General features: G+C 41.5%; 1 protein-coding gene across 1 annotated transcript; it reads left to right on the plus strand.

Moving 5' to 3' along the window:
* The first annotated feature begins 94 nt into the window (after positions 1 to 94).
* Positions 95 to 18,567, plus strand: pdcd6 (programmed cell death 6). The gene is made up of 6 exons (XM_004080962.5): positions 95 to 323; positions 4,389 to 4,450; positions 11,417 to 11,461; positions 13,361 to 13,519; positions 14,990 to 15,099; positions 17,761 to 18,567. The coding sequence occupies exons 1-6, from the start codon at positions 241 to 243 to the stop codon at positions 17,857 to 17,859; spliced, it is 558 nt and encodes a 185-aa protein (XP_004081010.1). The 5' UTR covers positions 95 to 240; the 3' UTR covers positions 17,860 to 18,567.
* The last annotated feature ends 592 nt before the right edge of the window (positions 18,568 to 19,159 follow it).

Here is a 19,159-nt window from a genome sequence, read left to right on the forward strand (position 1 = left end):
AATGGAATTATTGATTCACAGCTTTTACATGGGTTCCTTCCAATTTGAGAGTTGTGACGTCACTTTCCCCAGAGTCCTGGTGAATGGTTGGCCACGCCTCTGTGCGCGAGGATCCAGCCAGTCAACGTCGATTGGTGGAGTCAGATTGAAGCCGCAGAAAAGGGAAACTACAGCAGCGGAGGAGCAGCTAGAAACAGCCCCGCACAACCTTTATAACTGAACGTTTCCTTAAGAAGAAAAATGGCGTACCACAGTCCTTACCGAGCCCCCCCGCACATTAACGCTCCTCCGGACCAGAGCTTCCTGTGGAATATCTTCCAGAGGTGAGTCAGTGGGGAGAAGGCGGCTTGTTTCGCCTGAAAACTGCTGCCGTTCGTTCGTAGCGGGAGGAAGAAGATAGAGGGGCTGGGTCGGGTGGTGACACTAAATATTTCATTGGCAGCTGTCCCCCCCCCCCCCCCCCCACACACACACACACACACATTTTCTTTGCGTTAATGTTGTCGTTGAAGGCGAAGCTCCGCAGTGAATGAAGTGTTTGAGGGCTAGCTCTTAGCCAAACCTCTACTCTACAGATAAAACAACGCGTACCAGAGCCACTCCGGCTGTCACACTTTGGGCTCATTCACTTCTAACCGTGTACTTCTGCAGGCGCGAGGCCGTAGCAGTTAGTTTAAAAACCTAACTTCAAAGACCTCCACAAGTCCTTGAAGTACACTGCTGACATCATTACACACTTGTGTTCAGAGTTGGCTCATTCATGCTAATTAAACGTTGTGCACACCTGTGTACGGTTACATCCCAGTGATACAAGGAGAAATGAGGAAACAGGACATTTAAAGCCATGTGCCAGCTGCCATAGTAGGTACAGAGGGAGAAATGTTGAAATACTTGTACTGCTGGTGCTAATAAGCTATAGTGTTATGTAATACTGCAGAGGATTTGTTTCTTTTAGTGTTGGAATGCTGCGGGCATCTTGAGGCTTGAGCCAGACCCCTCACCAAAGACTTCTGTGTGGTGCATGACCTGAGGGAAGGCGGGCTGCATGTACTCATGTTGTCCCCTGTGTCTTCCTTCACTCGCATCCGCTGTCACGGAAGCGAGCAGAAGCATCTTATGATTCTCATGACTTAATAGAGTCAGCATCGGAGCAAAGGTCACTTCCAGCAAGCCCGACTGTCATGAAGAGCGTCACACACGAGCTGCCTCGCCTGGTTCCCCCTTTGGCTGAACGCGTGGCAGAGAATCCCGTTTGTCATGTGACCGCAGTCAGCAGAGCAGCAATGAAACATGAGGCCTCTCAGTGGGGGGGTTTCAGACACACTCCCTACAGATTTTCACTGTAGCCAGATTGGCATATGGCTGCTGTGGGAAATCAGTTCACTCACTTGCTACTATTTTGAATCCAGAAGTCTCCACAGGAGAAAGGTATGGGGAGTTTTTGAAGTGTAGTTAGGGTACCATATTTTTCAGACTATAAGTTGCTCCAGAGTATAAGTCACAGCAGCCAAAAGAAAGTATAATAAATTAGAAAAAAATCATATATAAGCATTGACTGTATAAGAGAACTGGACTGAGTGACCCCTCCTCCCTTGCATTCTAAATAGGATGTACATGTTGGTCCTAAAATCCTATACAGTTCTATAGAGAAAAAAACAACAATTACTCAGTCATTATATTTGTCAGAATAACCATTCTTGTTCTACCTTTTTTTTTAACATGTTATTGCTAATTCAAATTTATTTTCCATGATATTTTTTCTGTAGCGCAAATGATCCAAGTTGCCCAATCAGATGCCTCAATAAAAGTAGATGGCGTCACGTCGAATGTTCGAAGCATTTGATGTCATATTCTCTCGATCTCGCTTACAGTGGAAGGGGTGTGGCCTTCCAACAGTCTTATTCCTGATTGGAGAGTGTGGTTACTATAGAAATGTAGACTCAGAAAGACTTGGACCAATCACTACTTAAGCCCGCTTAAGTAATTTCCTATAGTTCGCGTCACAATCGCTCAGTCCAGTTCTCATATGCAGTCAATGTATGTAAGTCGCACTGAAGTATATGAAGGAGAAATTAAGAAATTGTGGTTTGTGCCCAGTCGGATTTATATGACACTGTCTTGCTGTAAAAAAGAAAAAAAAACCTGGAACAAGATTTGTGAAATTTGCTACGCTTCAACATTTTAGAAACGGTAGAAAAAGAAGAGGACACCCCCCCCCTCCACCATGGACATGCATTTAAGAACGCTTGTCAAATGCTGTAGTGTGCGTATCTTAAGATTAAGCGGCGCTGCTTATTCTGAGTTTTTGTCAGTAGTAATTACAGATACACCTACAAACAGACCCCGTAGTGGTTGCTGCTATTTATTTTTTGAAAAAATCACATAAGTCGCACCTGCGTATATGTCTTAACCCTGACCAAACTATGCAAACAAAAAAACACGACTCATACTATGAATAGTATGGTAAATGAGAGCTGTTGACCATTAACCTTGCTTCTTAATGTTTTTGTTCCATGACATAATGCTGAATGAGTCACTATTTCTTTCTTTTGTCTGTTTTCTTCACTGTCACAGTGACATTATAAATGTTGGCTCCCAGCCCTGTTACTAAATCACACATTAACACTTTTTTATATTTAATCTTAATTTATTCCAGTTGTGTTGTTTTTTTTTTAGCCACAGCGAAGGTCTGGCTTTTGGATTTTCTACGTGGAAAATGGAGCGAGCCGTGTTCCCCAAGCTCCAGTTTCTCTGTAGGAAAAAGTGGAACATGGGAAAATCTGAATCAGGTTTTGATATTGTCCTGCTGCACTACATGGATGTTTGGTCATTTAACAACATGAAGATGGAAACACCAGATGGTTTTTGCCCTGCAGCAAAGAGGAATGTTAATGATAGTTTTCTTTTACTTTTGAGAGGACTTGGCCTGAGGCAAAGAGAGTTACCAGAAAGAAAAGATTACGCATAAGGAAAATGGAGCGCTTTCGCTTTGCCTCCAACATATGGTTCTATAGGTCAATGTAAAGGTGTTTTAGTACAGGGTGGTGGGTTTCTACAGTGCATTCCTCCACCACCTCTTGTGTTACAAAGGTTGCATTTATAGACATACTGAGAGCGGTTTGCTGTTACAACAAGAAAATCTGTTATCCCCCTTTTTTTTTCTAAATATAGCAGTTTGGAAGTGTGCTCTGTGTGAAATGGGGGTTTTCCAGTCTCCACCTCTGCCTTCTCCTTGCTGGTGTTCAGCTGGGGCTTGTTTACTAAGCACTGCGTCAAATGGTTTGGGTTGTCCGGGAATAACTGACTCACCGGATTTTTGAATAATATGCATTGGGGAAAGAAAAAAACTGTGAGGGCCACTTCTTCTTTCCCTGTACATGTATTCATGTGCCAGCCTTTTAGAGGGACTTAGACAAGTTCATTTTCATAACCGTAACCACAATGTAGTTACTGTTTTTCGTGGAAGTCTCTTTCTTGCAAATCATTTGCTGCTTGCCCCATAAGCATAAAATCCTCAATTACCATGTGCCTTGAAGGACAGCAACCTTCAAAGCCTCCAGACTGGCTTTACAACTTATTTGGTTCCCATTCAAGTCATACTAAAGAATACAGAGTTGCTGCATTTTTCCCCTAGGAGTCATATTGGTGTTATTATTAACACGTTGGATGAGAAACCTCTCAACATCCTTGAGAGATTTACTTCGCCATGGCAACACTACAAAACCTTAGGATCAAAATAAAACCCCAAACGCGTTTTTTTAAATCTTTTGATGATGTAAAACGTCTCTTTTATTATTACTTTAGGTCAGCATTTTTTTTTGCTGAAACTGAAGTGGGATGAGCCCTGCGACAGAAAGGCGACCTGTCCAGGGTGTCCCCTGCCTTCGCCCATTAGTGGCCGGGATAGGCTCCAGCAGCCCTGTGAACCTGTTAGGGACAAAACGGAAGAAGATGAATGAATGAATGAATGAAGTGGGATGATTTGTTTCTGAGGTCATAACCACTGATCTGGTAAATATTAGCCGCCTGTTTATTTCTGTCTGAATCAATGTCAGTCTTTAAGCTTCACTTCCTCCTGCAAGACTTTTTAAGAAGACTCCATTGTGAAGGAGGAACTGTCGAGTTGGCAGATTTCACTTTGTTCTCTAAGAATTACACACACAGTCAGAGCTTGTTTGGCTGGTCTCTCGAGCATAAACACACAAGCTGATCAGTGTGTTCTTGATAGAGTGTCATTCATCAACCCGAGGGCCGCTCAAATGCTAACACACGTTGTAGGGAGTAAAGTTTCATCAGGACAGTGTGGATATCTGCAACTATTGTATACTGGAGTTTGTGTGGCTCCCATGTGGTTCAAAGCTGTATTTAATCTGTGTTTTCATCCGCAGGGTTGACAAGGACAGAAGTGGAGTGATATCAGACTCGGAGCTCCAGCAGGCTCTATCAAATGGTACTCCTCTTTCTGTCACAAATATTACTCTCATGTGTTAGTTAGTTATTTTTGTGTGTCTCTGCAGTCTATTTTTCTAATCTTCCACCTTCTAACTTTTTTATTTTTCACTTTCATGCCTCTTTTAAATCCAATTTCTTTTCCATCTCCTCGTAGCAGACCATTGATCTCTTTGATTTAAATGACTGTCAAGCTGTTGCAGAAAACGGGACGAGAATTTATTTATATCCTCGGCTGGCCGGTGAACCAAACACAAAACCACTCTAGCTTTATTTTTATCGCAGGATAAAAGAAAAAAGAATGAAAAGGACTCAAGGGGAGTTTGAAAGAAGAGTTAAGAATGAATTCAGAGTCTATGCAGTGAGAAACAATAGAAAGTTTCAAGATTTAATCTTTGCAAAAACAAAAATCTCTCTCATTACATAGTCAATCTGGTCTTCAATGCCATTAAATCAGGATAATGATTAAGTGAAGCTTTATTCAAGCAAAATAAAATGATTTTTCTGTCTAAAACTGTCCTATATTTATGTTTTTACTGTTTTCCTACACTTCTATTTGTTAATAAATAATATATTAATGTAATAACTAATTAAATGTTGAATAAATATGAAGTCCAATGCTAAGATCAAGTATGTGTTAAATAGCATAATTTCCCCTTAATAAAAACAACCCTTTAATACGTTTTTAGTTAGCAGAAGATGAAAAATATGTAAAGATCATCAGCTGTTTATGAGTAGCTGATTTGGGTAGAAACAACAGTAAAATCATCTCTTAAGACGGGATAACGGCCTCTAATGATGAAAGTGTAGTCACTCTGTCTTGAGAAGCCCAAAGGAGAGGAGGACTCCAACAGGATTAACATGTCACTTCACACATGGCCTTTTTTTCACTAGAAAAGACAGGTCTAAGGAAAGGTGTGGCATGAATAACACATCTGTACTTGAAAACTAGGCAAGGCTTCCTCATGACAGCGGTCTGTGATCACATTCGTCTGCTCCAACACTGCATCTTGACCCGGCTGTTAGAGAGGCTGAAATGCAGTCATGTGTGCAGGATTGTCCAACCAGACAATAAAGTGGAGGTTCAGGTTTGTTGTTTATCTATGCATGTTCCTCATTATGGCTTGTTGGAATTGTTTAGCAGGGTCTTTAAAGACATTTGATCACATCCAACTTCCCAGAAACCATTTTTTGTGAACTTCAAAGTTGTTTAAAAAAAAAAAGGCATCAGCAGCAGCAGAGGGAAGCTGTTGTCAGGCTTCACTGTGGCTCTGCATAATAATTAGTGAGCCCTCTCACGTACGCATGCATGTGAGGGCATCAACTCATTTATTTATCGTGCATCCTTTGATACAAGATGAATCAACTTTATTTGCAAGGGTTAGTGTTGGCTTGATGGAATTGTGTTGCGTGTGTTTTTCAGGTGTGCGCACACTGAGGATGCCGTGCTGTGATCTTGTAGTCAGTGGCAGGTTTCCCAGTACAGTCTCGCTCAGTTTGTTGGGCTTATTGTGAGGTAAATTAGAGCCGGTGAAGCTGAACACGCCGCCCTGCATCCTGTCCTGCGGCGAGCTTGCTGAAGCCGCCCCATCCCAGAGTTTCTTTTACTGCAGAGGCTGCTTTGGGTTTTGCTTGTTTGTACATTCGCCAGCCTTCAAGACATTTGGACAGACAGCAGAGAGAATTTTTTTTATTACAAGATGAAAATTGCTTTCCTAGCTAATTGATTATTTTGGTTATGTATCACAAATCATGAACTCCCTGTTGTTCATCTTACTCTATTTCATTTTTCAATGAACTCTTCTTTTTTCCCTCCTCACAGTACCTGCTTGTCAGCCTGCCCTCCCACACACTTAGATTTATAATTCTCTCTGGTAGTTTTATTGTGAAGAAGCAGCAGCAGCAGCTTGCCAAAACTGCTGACGGGCAGCTTTGACCAAGTGGCAGAGCTTAAGAAAGTCAATGTGCAATTGATTTCTGTTAAACATCTCAAAGTTCTGTTTCATTGAAGTAAAATATTATTTTTCAGTCAACACACTTGTAGCCATTTCTGACCATCAGAACTGTTCTGCTGGGGTTCTTGTGTTTAAAACGTTATGTCACACGCTTCATAACTTGGCATAAACCATAAAAACTGATATTGTTGACTTAATACTTGTTTACATATTTTGTTGTGACTCATTTACACTCAAAGTTATGGAGTCAAACATCCACGTCCATCACAGAGCAGATGGTAGGGTTGTAACGATTCATTTTAACAAGAATTCAACTCATATTTTAATTTGTGGTTGGTGATATGATTCATAAGGCGATTTTGGTTCATTTTGAACGATCCAATTCGGTCCGATTCACATTACTTTGCTAAATTCTAAGTCTTTCCACTAATTGGGCTGGAAGGATTGATCGATCATTTTTTCAGTGTCCTCACATGTGTGTTGTTCGCTGTGATGGTACTTGGTCGTTTTTAGGAAAAACATAAAAAAGTAGTATAGTAAAATAATCCTACCATACCTCAATCCAAATGGTTTTGTCCAATATCGATTATAGACCAATTTATTTCCTTTTCAAACAATTTTTAGAATGATAAAGACAGATAAGACGGATCAATCTGGTTGGATCGTATGAAAATGACTCGATTCCTCGATTAAGTTGACTAAACGTTACACCCAGACCAGAAGGTGAATCTAATATTTAAGCCAGTTTCTAATAAACTTGTTGGATTTTTTTATTATTATTAATTAATGTAATAACTTCACCATTTTGGCTAAAAACTGAAACTCAACATTAGAATTCATTGTTAGGATCTTAGTGAGGATTTATTGGAAAGGTTTTACCTGGAGGTGGTTCTAATGCTTCTTCATAAGAAGTCTGACCTGTACTGCTATGTGATCAGTCAGGATGTGGTCCCTGCGGCTTTTCGGGGCAGCTCTTGTTTAATTCTGTTCAAACTATGTAAGAAAAAAACTAAAAAAAAACATTTCAATGTGTGCTAGCTTTTCAGTATGTGGAAGTGCAATTTGTTTGCTGTTGGTGTTATCGCTGCAGTTAAATGTTTATGTACACGGTCAGAACACTCTGTTTTTCCTTTCGGCCTACTTTCCTTTTTTTCTTCACCTTCTTTGCTCCGTCTCCTCCTTGGTCCTGCCCACCTCAGTGAGAGAGTTCAGTGTGCGGGGGGACAGAGAGCAGATTGTCCCCGCTCGCCGCCAGACTCGCACAAAGACGCACACACACTGAGTGGCTCGGGCGCAGCCTGCCTGGAAATCATGGGTGACCCCACAGCTCCGCCTCGGTGTGCAACGTTTATCTGCTCATGTGAGCTGAAGAATCTGCAAAGGCTGCAGTTCATCTTTAACTGTTAAATACTTTTAAAGATTCTTAAAAACAGGAAATCTTTGTAGAAATGATTCTGTGTGCCGGCCTCAGTAGTTTACAGGTCATATATTGCACAAAATCATCAGAGGTTGAATTGGAAGACATGATTTAGAGCAGTGTTTTTCAACCAGTGTGCCGCGGCACACTAGTGTGCCATGGGTGATGGTCAAGTGTGCCGTGGGAAATTGCCCTCATTAACTGATCTAAAAACATTTCCCATCTCCAGGTTTTCAGCTCTCTGTTCATCCAAACAGACCCTGATAAAACACTGAGGAGTTAGGAATATAAAAGATCGTAAAATACTTTTTCTTTGCATTTATTTTATTTTATTAAAGACATTTTGATAAGAATGACCGTAACGCGATTCAGCTGCACCTTCGGCTGTATTTTGGAAAAGTCCCGTCCCTTTAACTGTCTCCACCAATCATTCTTGGGGGGCTTAATCACATGTCATCAGTCTGACCAATCACAAGTGGTTAAAGTCTTAACTTCCTTGTCCCGATTTAGCTCGTAAAGTCGCTCAGTTCTAACAAAAATACCAGCTAAAGCTCGTCTTTAGCGGTGTAGATTTCCACAGAATCCGGTATCAGACTGGAACAAGTGAACAAAACAATGAAGCTCCGAAAACCGATCTCCGGCCGATTTATGCACTACATCTTCCATGATGCATTGGGTTGTGAGAGTGACAGCGCACAAGGAGATCTGTTGTTAAACGTCTTGAAACCAACGAACACACATCAAACTGTATTAAATCTTCTAACTTAACTTTTATGGCATCTTTTAGTAAAAAACAGCTGCAGTTTCCAGCTTTTTCTGCAACAATTATCTCAAAAATGCACGTGAGATTGTGAAGGGGCTGTGGATCAATACAGACTATGAGTTTCTCCTTTTTTTTTAATTTTTGGATGCTGGTGTGCCGCGGGATTTTTTTTAAGGTTAGTGTGCCGTGGCTCAGAAAAGGTTGAAAAACACTGATTTAGAGGTTCTGTAAAGAGTTGTGTAGTCGTGGAGATCTTTGGTTTGTTTTGAGCCTTTTTGCACCCTGTTCTTTAGCTCAGTAGTGGCTTCCATCTTGACGATGTCTGAAGTCACCAAACACTTTAAAAAACAGGTAAAAATGAAGATAAAGCTGTTCTAGAGATCAGGTTTCCAGATCACAGCCCTTTGTTGGTTCAAATCTGATAGAAAATGGTAAACCAAATAACAAGGTACATTGAAAATGTATTGCATGGACAGATGTCATGCATAAACTAATCAAATCAGACAGTTGTTTAAAGTCAGAATTAGGTAGGCTGTAGTTTAAAAAAAAAAAAACTTTTTAGAGTGAATAAAAATGACCTGCTTGTAACAAGCCTCCTAGAGGCTGCTTGATGAACCGACCTGGCTGCTCCACAGTGAACCTCAAACATATGGTTGCTGTAAACCTGCCGTCAACACTCTTGACACTCTTTCAAAAACGTGCTGAACGCGGGTTCTTTTCATTGGAAATGGCTGCTTGAACAGGTTCGATGTACGATGTGCCAACAGCTGAATGAAGAAGCCTCAGGCCTCATTCCACCACAGCAGCAACCAACAAACGAGGATCATCTGCAGTTTCTGGGTTTTCTAGAGTTTGACGTTTCTGCCTTTATTGCAGCTGTCCAGCACTCTGAAATATTGTCAAGATAAAGTTGCTCTGAATTTAAGTCAATGGGGAAGCAAGATGTAAGTGAATGTTTAAAAGGAGCTAATCTGCTCTCATGCCACGCTTCTTTGCAGATCGTCTTATTGCTGGCAAAGCTGAACTGTGGAGAGAAATCAAACAATTTTCACAGTGTGAAAATTGCACCACAACGTCTTCAAGATGTTAGATTTTCACACATGCAGGGGGATGCCCCACAGGCGGAGCTGCAGAGAACTAGTTTGTCCTAGATCAGCAAAATGCACTCAACTTTGTGCTACAGCACCAAGATAGTAGTTTCTTTTTTTATTTTAGTAGAATATATTAGGTTTATACCGCAACAACTCACAATCAGTGATGTCACAACATTACAGAGGATTCATACACATTTATTAGTCGAATTGAGTACAATGTGTCTCACTCCTATGTCATTTTGGAATCCTCAAACAGCAAAACATGGATATTTCTGGACTGTAACTCCAATATCCAGTTAGCCTACAGATGCCAGTGCACACAGGAGAGCAGTCAGCGGTCACTTCAAACCTGGACCACCTTGCTGTGGAGTGATGCTGTCAGCCAAGACCAACTCCTTAGCTGTAGTTCTAAAATTGCTCTAAATGTGCAGCCCAACTTTTTCCTCTGTCCCGATTAAGTACGCGCGCCGCAGCAGGTGACTGCAACATCTGTCCAGAGGTGAGAGTGGTCAGTGTCGCAAATAGACACTCAAGCAGCGGAATATGTTTCTGGGAGATCAGAAATAGAAAAAACAACATTTATTGCCTAAAATAGTTAGATTTACACTTTATAGGAAGAACGAGCAGTTTGAGGACGGATGGAAAACTGAAGAGACCCAAGCAGGATCTGTCTATTAAAAACTAGAATAGTAAACAAAAGTTTAAAGACTAAAACCCAATGTGTAGATATAGATGTTTCTAGATAAAGATGACTGCCTTCACAGCAGAAGAGCTCAAACGCAATTCAGCTGACTGCCTGTGAGCTACATGCTTGATCATTTTTGGAATTTTAGGCTTTAAAAGGTATCCAGAAGAGGCAAAGCTGGAATGAAGATATGTTATCTTCTTTGCTGTTTCTTATCAGAATTCTGGCTCCGTCATTTTGGAAGAATGACAGTATTTCAGTAAAAAAAGGGACTAAAGCACGGAGTACATTTTCTGCATTGCTCTGAAACATATTTTAGACACAATGACACAGAAAAAGCATGATTGTAGGAATATTTAGTTCAAAGATGATGTCAGAGTTCAGTGTTGCTCATAACTAACCACACTGTGGACAACACGACAGCTGATGTGTTTAGGAGGAACTGAGCCACAAGTTACCCGATAAAGATCTGAACATGAAAGCTTACGACAAAAAGCCCAAACAAGATTTTCTTAAAAACGGAGTCTCACCATGAGAAACAGCAGCAGTGTCTGTATTTCTGTTCAGTTTTGAATAGAACACTGATTGTAGGAATTTGTTTTTACCCTATTAGAACAATGAAATCAGGGCAGGAACAGATGTTTAAGGACTCAGCCTGATCAGGAGACTGTGACTCAGCGACATTCTTTGCCAAATCTCCTTAAACCTTGGTAGTTTTAGAGGTCAGTGATCCTGTAACAGGCACCTCCATCGGTGGTATTCGTACTCTTTTGCATTAGTTAAACCTTTGATGTTGGATGACACTGTTGTTTGGGTTGTTCATCGTGGATTTCGTCTTAAACTTCTTTTGTTTTTCTAAGAAAATAATCAACTTTCTGGCTGGTTGGTCCCAACAAGCGAAGCTCAGACCTTTTTATTGATCAACTAACCTTATATTGTCAAACGTCATCTAAAGGTTAACCACCAATTTCCACCGTTCTCATTTGTCCTTTTCTCTTCTAGCTTTTGTGCAAAGCTTAAGCTAATTTTAAGCTCATGTTCTCTGATTCACAGGAACGTGGACTCCTTTCAACCCAGTGACGGTCCGCTCCATTATATGTGAGTGACATACGCTGCTTTCACACAGCCGCCTTTATGCTGACTCTGTTTATGCAGACTGTTTGACTCGTTTCCATGGCAACCAGATTAAGTCATTAAACTGTTGACACACACAGTACCTCTCTAGCTAGCGCTACAGACAGACAGCTATAGCATCTTTGGGGTGTGCAGCTAAAACATGCTTGACTGCTATTTTAATTTTTAGCACTGTGGTTTTTAGTGCGGAAAACAACGTTACCACGCTCCGTGATTCAATGTGGTGTGCCACCTTAAAAAGAATCCCCATAATTTAGTCCTCTGTGCCATGCACCGCAAATATTTAGTGTTTAATGGTGGCGAAGCAGGAAGCGTGTCCTGCAGTAACACTCCCTTTGTTGGGGGGTAATTGGATCGCGCCTCATGGGGTGTGAGGAGTGCAGATGTGAGGAGCTACTTACACCACGGCCCTCTGAGGCAGAAGTAGGTGGGGCGGGGCGGCCGGGCTTACGGGTGTCCTGTCGGCTGCGGGAAGGGTCGGGCATGCGGCGCTGGGGGTCGGCCGGCTGGGGGGGGGGTTACTGCTTGGCGGCGGGGGTAGGGAGGGTAACCAGATGATTGTGAGTATGTGTGTGTGAGTGCATGGGTAGGACCGACCTGGGGGCTGGCTCGCTGGGACCCTCTGGGGCTTTCCCTCCCCATCACAGAGAGGGGAGGGCACTGAGAGGGTTGGGGAGGGGGGGTCAGATATTATGGCGGGGGGGGGGTTGTAGTGCGTAGGGTTTTAGGGGGGTGGCTGTGGCTGTGGGTGCGTGGCGATCCCTGGGTTGCTAGGGTCGCGTGCCTGGGCTGGCTTGCGGGGACGGGGCGCCGGTCGGGTGGTGGCCGGCTCATGGGTTCCGGGGGCCCTGGCTTCATCCCTGGCCTTTGTCTCGGTGTCCGGCGCCCGGTGGCCCCCATGGCTGCCGCCTGGTACGGCTAAGCGCTCCTGTCTTGTGGCCTGGGGGCCGGACACTGGGTTCGCTTGTGCCTCTGGGCATTGGGGGGGCCCCTGTAGGGGGGCCCTCTCTGTGCCTGGCTGGTGGGGTGGGCGGTCCCCTCCTCCTCCCCTCCCGGGCTGCCTGGGTCCGGATGCTGGGGGGGCTTCTGGCCTGGGGGGCTCTCCTCCCCTCTCCTGGTCTGGCTGGTCTGGCTGGGTAGGATCTGGCTCCCTTTATGAACACACGGTTCACGTCGGCAGCATGAATGTATCTCCACCTCACGTGCACGTGCACACTGCCACACTGCTCCCTGTCTGCTTCATCCCTCCTCCTTACCTACAGTGTATTGATGGACAGTTTTTTTTCCGCTCATCTTAGTGTCAGATTATCACCTTTGATGTAACATTCGTCTTTCCAGCAGATCTGGTATAATTGTTACAGCTTAAATTAATAACTCAGTGCTTGTATCCCCCACCTTTTCACCTTTCTTCCTTTTACTCTCTTCCACCCTCCCCTCACATTCTTCCCATCTCCCTCCCCACACACACTAAATGTAACAAATAAATAAAAAATAATACGACAAAAAGGGGTTTATACAAATCTACACTCTAGTTTCTTGAAGCTATATAACCTCTTTTTGTGATAGTAAAACCTGTCCAACACAAAAAGCCTTCAGCTCTAATCTGTTTGCTCAGCTGTTGGACAGAACAAGTTAAAAAAAAAAAAAAAAAAAAAAAAAAGAAGTAGGTGGAATGCGCCCGCCTCGCGCCGTAAACTCCGCTGTTGTCTGACATGGTACAGCGCTTTTCACGTGACCGGATCCTCCCTCCATCCTCCGGCTTATTTCAAATCTGACGCTCTGAGACAGACTTGTAAACTGCACAAAAATGAAAGTACCTGACCCAAGTGGGACAGCTTATTCACCCTCCTCTTCCTCCTACAGCGATGTTTGACAGGGAAAACAAAGGAGGCGTGAACTTCAATGAGTTTGCCGGTGTGTGGAAGTACATCACAGACTGGCAGAACATCTTCAGGACCTATGACAGGGACAACTCCGGCTTCATCGACAAAAATGAGCTCAAGCAGGCACTTACCGGATTTGGTGAGCAGCAAAGTTTGCTTTTGGGTTTCCTTGTGTCTACTGTGGTGAGGGGGCTGCGTGCACCTCTGTTATTTTCTGGGTCTGCAGGTTAGTTTATTTGAATTGATCTGCATCTGCATTTCTACGAGTAAACACTCACATGCTCCTGCTGACATGCATCTGTTTGTCTTTTTATTCATGATAAGCGGTTCAATAGCTGCAGCTGAATGCATCGTCATGTGAAGAGCAGGTTAAGATTAGGCTAAACCACTGAAGCCATTCAGTTCACACGTTCATTGTTTCAATTCCACTTGTCTCAATTAAAGTTTATTTATTTGTCAAATTTACATTTAATCTGATGCTCTTGAAAAGAGTTTTTGCAGAAATAGTGAGTAAAGTTGAACAAATGCACATTTCATTAATAAAATTATGAAGTTTCTAGAAATATTTTTATTTACCTGAATGATTTGTAAGAATTGCTTAGTTAGAAAACTGATTAAAGTATTTGATAAATCAACGCTGCCTTTTTAAAGCAAAGTTCACATCAATTTATGGTGTTTGTTTTTTTTAACCTAGCTCTAGTAAAGAGAATCTCCTGAGATTCAGATTGAGCAGCGAACGTGATGAACATGTGCACCACAGAATCAGGGACTGTAATACTGTGACTTTGAACAACTCTTGTCTAACTCTTCACATCAGGGGTGGGCAAACTTTTTGACTCGTGGGCCACAAAGGGTTCTAAAATTTGATTGAAGGGCCGGACCAGGAGTGGATGCGTGGCGGGATTTGGCAATCCACCTCCCCAGAGAAAGAAATATTATGGAATCTGAACAAAAACATGTTTCCTCTCTGATTGAAAATGATTATGTATATTTTAAAACCAAACATTTTGGTGTTTTTATCTTAAATCTGTAACATTTGTTCTCACTTTTAATGCCAGTTGCAGCAACGGCATGATGTCCTTCACGGAAAGAAGCAAACTTAGAAAAAATGATGCATTCATGAGCTTTTGGAATGATTAGATAAACTAAACATTAGAAAAACAACAAATCCTCCAACACAACACCAACGCATTATAAGTTTCTTGACCTAAACAAAAGTCATTTTATTTGTGAAGTGTCATCTATGGGGAGACACCAGAATTACAGGGAAAATAAATCAATAAGAGCTATCAATATATTTCATTTCAGTGTGGCGGGCCAGATTAAATAGTTTGACGGGTCGCATGTGGCCCTCGGGCCGTAGTTTGCCCGCCCCTGCTTCACATGGAGGATTTTAAATCCAATCGGCTTCAATTTTTTAAGCCTTTATTTTCATGGTCATTTCTAAAAATCTGTAAAAAAAAATAAAAAAAAGGAGGATTTTTACAAATGGCAGCTTTGATGTTGGTGCTCCAACATGTGAAGCATGTCTTTAAGGGAAAACATGAAAGTTTTCTTGGAAATAGTTTTATTTACATTAGTGATGTTTGGATTTGCTCCCGCTTTTCAGGCTACCGTCTATCAGACCAGTTCTACGGGACTCTGATTGACAAATTTGACCGGCAGAGGAAGGGACAAGTGGCCTTTGACGACTTCATCCAGTGCTGTATTGTTTTACAGGTTAGACACTCACAATCAATCCAGAGATCGAGAAAAGCCCTTTTTATTTTTCCAAAGATAGATTCAGTTTTTATTTGCATCTTTAAAAGTCCCACTTCGATCACAGTTTCATCTTTTGTAAAAGCGTCTATCAATTTTATAATTATGCTCTTTTTTTCGGCAAATCTTGTCTCATTTTCTAGGACATAGGCTACGTTCAGACTGCAGGGCTTAATGCTCAATTCCGATTTTTTTGAAAAATTTCTATTTTTTTGTTTTGTTGCAAGGCCGTTTACATTTCCAATTAAATACAAACTTTTGTAATCTTCTGTGTGAATGTGAAATGACCCAGAAGTGACTCGCATGCGCAGAAGAGTACTCAACGGTGAACGACGTCACTCGTTGTTTGTGGAAGTAGCTAACGTTAACAATGGATGTCAACAGCAGTGTTGTCAACAGCTGAGCTCTTTTTGCATTATTATATTTATTTTCACAAAGGAGCCAGCAAAATTACAATCTTCTCATTTTAAGAAGGCATTGGAGCCGGGATTGTCTGTACCCACTGTTGTGGAATGGAGATGTGTATGTGCTAGGGCCGCGCACGCGCGTGTGTGTGTAAGAGAGAGGAGAGAGCACGTGCAGCGCTGGAGGGAGTGAGAGGGGGCAGCGGAAGTGTGTCGGTGGGCGCGCATTCATGTTGTGTGTTTCAACATGAACGATGATAAAGAAGGCTACCCCCAGAAGAACTGCTATTGACTCTTTATTAACCCGTTTTGGAGAATCTGAGGGTCCGAACGGGGAAGTGAACCCCGAAGGAGGATCTGCCTTCGGTCCCCCGCGCTTCTGACCACAGCCGGAAAGGAAAAAAAGTCAACTCGGCCATTTCGCCGGAACTTTTTTCAAAAACCGCCCGGTTGCGATAAGAGCCCTGGAGTTTGGCCTGAATAGAGCTGTCACCCCAAATATGAATCCAATCGGTGACCTTGTTTCCCTTCCACTGACTGGTCTCTGCAGCATCGTCTGCCGTGGTTGATGTTTACGTTCTCGTTCAGCCTACTTCAACGTAGAAGTATGACGTTTGTAGGATATCAATGACGTACGGGTCGGATACATGTGGCATGGCCGTTCAGACGGGGGTCGCATTTCAAAAGATCGGATACGTATCGGATTCAGGACCACATACCCAAGTGACCTGGGTGACATTTGAAAAGATCGTATCTGTGTCGTTCAGACTGTCATGAAAAGATCAGATACAGGTCACATAGGGGCAAAAAAATCAGAATTGGGTCGTTTCAGCCTGCAGTGTGAACGTTGCCATAGTTTCTGCAGAACAGCAGGAGTCAAGCCCGCCCCTCACTTCCCGTCACCCACAACCAAGAGCTCCAAGTTTACACACTCCTGCTAACTTACAGCCCCTCACATTATAGGAGCTATCCAGCGTACAGTTTCTGTAGATGAGGATCTCGTCGTCTACAAGTGGATACATCAGAATGGAGCAGAGCTTGTAGCTACAGGCTGTTTCATTTATTCTTCTGCTTCTGATTAAAATAAAGAAATACTCAGAATTGCAATTTTCTGCTTAGTTTTCTTTATAGAGTTCCTCCATTTTTAGAAAAATGCCAGAAAAATTTGTTCAAACCAACCAAAACACACTTTTCATCAGTGGTCTTTACGTGAACCTAACGGCACATTTTGCAGAACAATGTTTTTTTATAGGTTCTCTTATTTTGTCCACATTCACGTTTTAAGTTTCTAATAGTTCATGAACACTGTGCTTCTGGGTCATTCATGAAAGTATACAAATGTGACGCAGCACTCTGTCATCTCTTATGTATGAGTGTTGTCTGGCTTGGCTCCCAGCTCCTGGTAATGGGAGTAGCCTTGGTTTTCCTCGGCACACACAGTTTTCCCAGTGCTTTTCTTTCAAACTTGTGCCGGCTGCTGTTTGCTTTTTGCCTTTCAGCTGCATCAGAAGTAGTTGGTGAAAAAGCCACAGCAGCAGCAGGTCCTTGGATTGTGTTTCAGTGTGAAGAAAGGAGGGCTGCATCTCATTTATAGTAGTTCATGACTTGTTTGGTTTCTTGTCTGTCTGATGACCTTCAAACCTGATTACGCAGTGTAGCTGGACAGAAAACTTAAAGACCGCTTTTAATTTTTGACCTATTTTATTTGAAGAAAAGCCATTTGCACTGCTTGAATGCTGGAATAAAAATATTTAATTGAAATCTATTATCAAACCGATCTTTCTTATCCCTTGTGCTATCTTAGATGACCCCACCCTTACATTGACGTGTTCTCCCCACCATGACAAATGTGGATAAGGGTGGAAAGATTTCATGTAATCCATAGACACCAGTGAAGATCACAAATCATTGAAGAAAAAAGGTTCAGAGCACTGTCTAGTGGGTCTAGATGACCCAACTCCCAATGTTAAAGTGCCTAGGATAGCACAAGGGTGTCTGATAGACACTTGTGAGGAAAGCAAAAGGAATAAATTTATTTTGAAACTCAATCAGAAGAGTTAAAAAATGTTAAGTTTTATCTCAGTTGACAAGTTTTTTGATTAAAATAATTGAAACACAAGTTAAAATCTAAAAAAAAACATTATATTTTATCGCAATCCAGTTTTATTTCTGTTTACATCTAAACTTCCTGAAGATTTGCTCTGTGTTTTTTTTGCAGAGGTTGACCGACGTGTTCAGGCGATACGACACAGACCAGGACGGCTGGATCCAGGTTTCATATGAACAGTATCTTTCCATGGTCTTTAATGTAGTATAAAGAACACGGATGACCACAGAAGAGCACAACTGGACACAACTGTGCCAAAAAGCTTCCATCACTCTCCAAGATGTTTGCCATGGTGGACACTACAAGATTTTTTTTAACACCTGATGTAGCTCTATTGTTTAATATAAAAGTACAATTTATATAACAAGATCAAGCAAGAAAACAGTACAGTAAAAAAAAAAAATCTTGTAGTGTTTTTGTTTGTAGACATGTCTAAGCAACGTCTGCTTCAGACTCCTGGTTGGGAAACTTTGTGGGCACAGCTCTCATTCTTTCTTTTTATTTGTTAATGTTAACATTTTTAATGTTCCAACCTTAACGGACAACATTTGAGAAAGATCTCTATAAAAAAATGTAAATATAAATTGAAATGCATTGCATGCTTTTCAGGGAACCTGAACCCCACGTTGAAGCACGTTTTCCCCTGAACCTTTTCCTTATTTTGCTCAAAGCCATGTTTACAATAACTGTGAAAGCAGCCAAACGCTGCTTCAGGACTCACTGACATGCCAGCTTACATGCCATATTTGTATAAATTAATTTTTAATAGATTATCTTCAATTGTTCTAACATATCTTTGGTTGGAGAGTAAACATATTGCCTCAGTCTTATTTTATGTGCATGATGCCTTAAAATGTGTTAAGAAATGAAACTAAAAGCAAATGAAAATACTTTTTATTAAAAAACAGTGCCAGCAGATTTCATCTTTGGTTTCCTTTTTTCACAGGATATTAACGTTTCATTCTTAAAATTTATATATATGACTGACTTAAAAAAAATCTTGCTGCAGTTAAATTCTGCCACAGAAATCCTACCCCAAAGCAATAAAAAAACATAAGGAATCAAATAAATGTAACGAGTTTTTTTGTTTTGTTTTGGCAAAATCAGCCTGTCACTCTATTCACAGACATTTATTTTGAAAAGAAAAAAAAAGAAAAAAAAGAAATGGCATTTATTTTTGTTATATTGTAAAATATTTCATTACCATTAATTTTGTTTTGAACATTTTTGCCAAATTTTACAGGTCAAAGCCTAAAAAGGAATATTAATGCTAGAGAACCCATGGGGTCAAATTATTATTACTATTATTTTTAAATGTAATTTTATATTTCAAATTTTACTTTTAATTTTTTGGCCCCCTTTAATTGCTGCTGCTGCTGTTGCAGCAAAAAAACACAAAAAAAACAACTTTTAAAGCCCAAAAGAAAAGTCCTCCTAGGTTCACCAGGGTTAAATCCATTTTGTTAAAATTTAACAGAAATCTTAGTTTCTAATTAAAAAGACAGTCATG

Source organism: Oryzias latipes, chromosome 20 (genome assembly GCF_053564925.1).
Source record: "Oryzias latipes strain Hd-rR chromosome 20, Olatipes_Hd-rR_3.1".
In the NCBI taxonomy this organism is placed as follows: Eukaryota; Metazoa; Chordata; class Actinopteri; order Beloniformes; family Adrianichthyidae; genus Oryzias; species Oryzias latipes.